Genomic DNA, 903 nt, shown 5'->3' with positions numbered 1-903 from the left:
AATCGCGCCGTTCAACGCGCTTTGTTTGTGCACTAAGTATGAGGATGGGGGATAGGAAGCCTACTCGATGTTTCACGCCGAGTTATTTGTTTATAGGCTCCAAGTATCGGCTTGCTGGCTGAGGGTACAAAGATGTCTATAAATGCCGTAGTCCGGATGCTTGCATGCATAGAGCGAAGAACTCCGAGTCCAACGAGAGGAGAAGATGGCATCGGGAAATCTTGCATGCGCGACACTCGCCATGGTGGCCTTGGGCTTGGCTCTGCTGCATCCGACCTATGCCCAAAACACCGTAGCCGACTATCTTGGGTTGCACAACTACGCCCGCGCTATGGTAGGCGTTGCTCCCCTGAGCTGGGACACAGATATTCAGGCGGACGCGCAGAACTATGCCAACCAGTTGGCCGGTGCGTGCACTCTTCAGCACTCCCAGGGTCCCTACGGCGAGAATCTCTACATGGGATACGGGGACGCGGCGGAAGTGGTAGGGACGTGGGTGGGAGAGAGCCATTACGACCCCAGCAGCAACCAGTGCATATCCGGGCAGGTGTGCGGCCATTACACTCAGGTGGTGTGGGAGACACCCAGAGGGTCGGTTGTGGCTGCTCCCAGTGCAGCTGGGGCGTACATAGTCGTCTGCAATTACGACCCACAAGGAAATTGGGTAGGCCAGAGGCCATTTTAATTTTTCTCCCCAGGGTTTTCGCCCCGGAGGTCATCAGAGTCCGGTTTCGACGCGTCTCTATGGTGTATACTCAAAATGGATGCCCCTACTTTGCATCCGGACCAAATAAATAATCCAGTCTTTCTCTCGATCGAGTGACACCCCTGGTTAATGCTTGACTCTTGTGGTCGAAACCCACGTTTCGTCCGCGCGATACAGCTACAAATTCTGGCGTCTCT

The 903-nt window shown here is 54.7% G+C and overlaps 1 protein-coding gene across 1 annotated transcript; it reads left to right on the top strand.

Annotated features, from left to right (window-relative positions):
* The first annotated feature begins 205 nt into the window (after nt 1–205).
* On the top strand, nt 206–685 carry LOC144707163 (pathogenesis-related protein 1B-like). Its single transcript, XM_078580278.1, has one exon. The coding sequence runs from the start codon at nt 206–208 to the stop codon at nt 683–685; it is 480 nt and encodes a 159-aa protein (XP_078436404.1).
* Nucleotides 686–903: the final 218 nt, after the last annotated feature.

The sequence above is a fragment of the Wolffia australiana genome, chromosome 8, assembly GCF_029677425.1.
Source record: "Wolffia australiana isolate 7733 chromosome 8, ASM2967742v1".
NCBI lineage: Eukaryota > Viridiplantae > Streptophyta > Magnoliopsida > Alismatales > Araceae > Wolffia > Wolffia australiana.
The sequence above is the reverse complement of the archived record's forward strand: the minus strand, read 5'-3'. Positions and strand labels throughout refer to the sequence as shown.

Bases quoted from the DNA above. Each gene is read 5' to 3' on its own strand.
- LOC144707163 (XM_078580278.1), top strand. From the start codon at position 206: ATGGCATCGGGAAATCTTGCATGCGCGACACTCGCCATGGTGGCCTTG.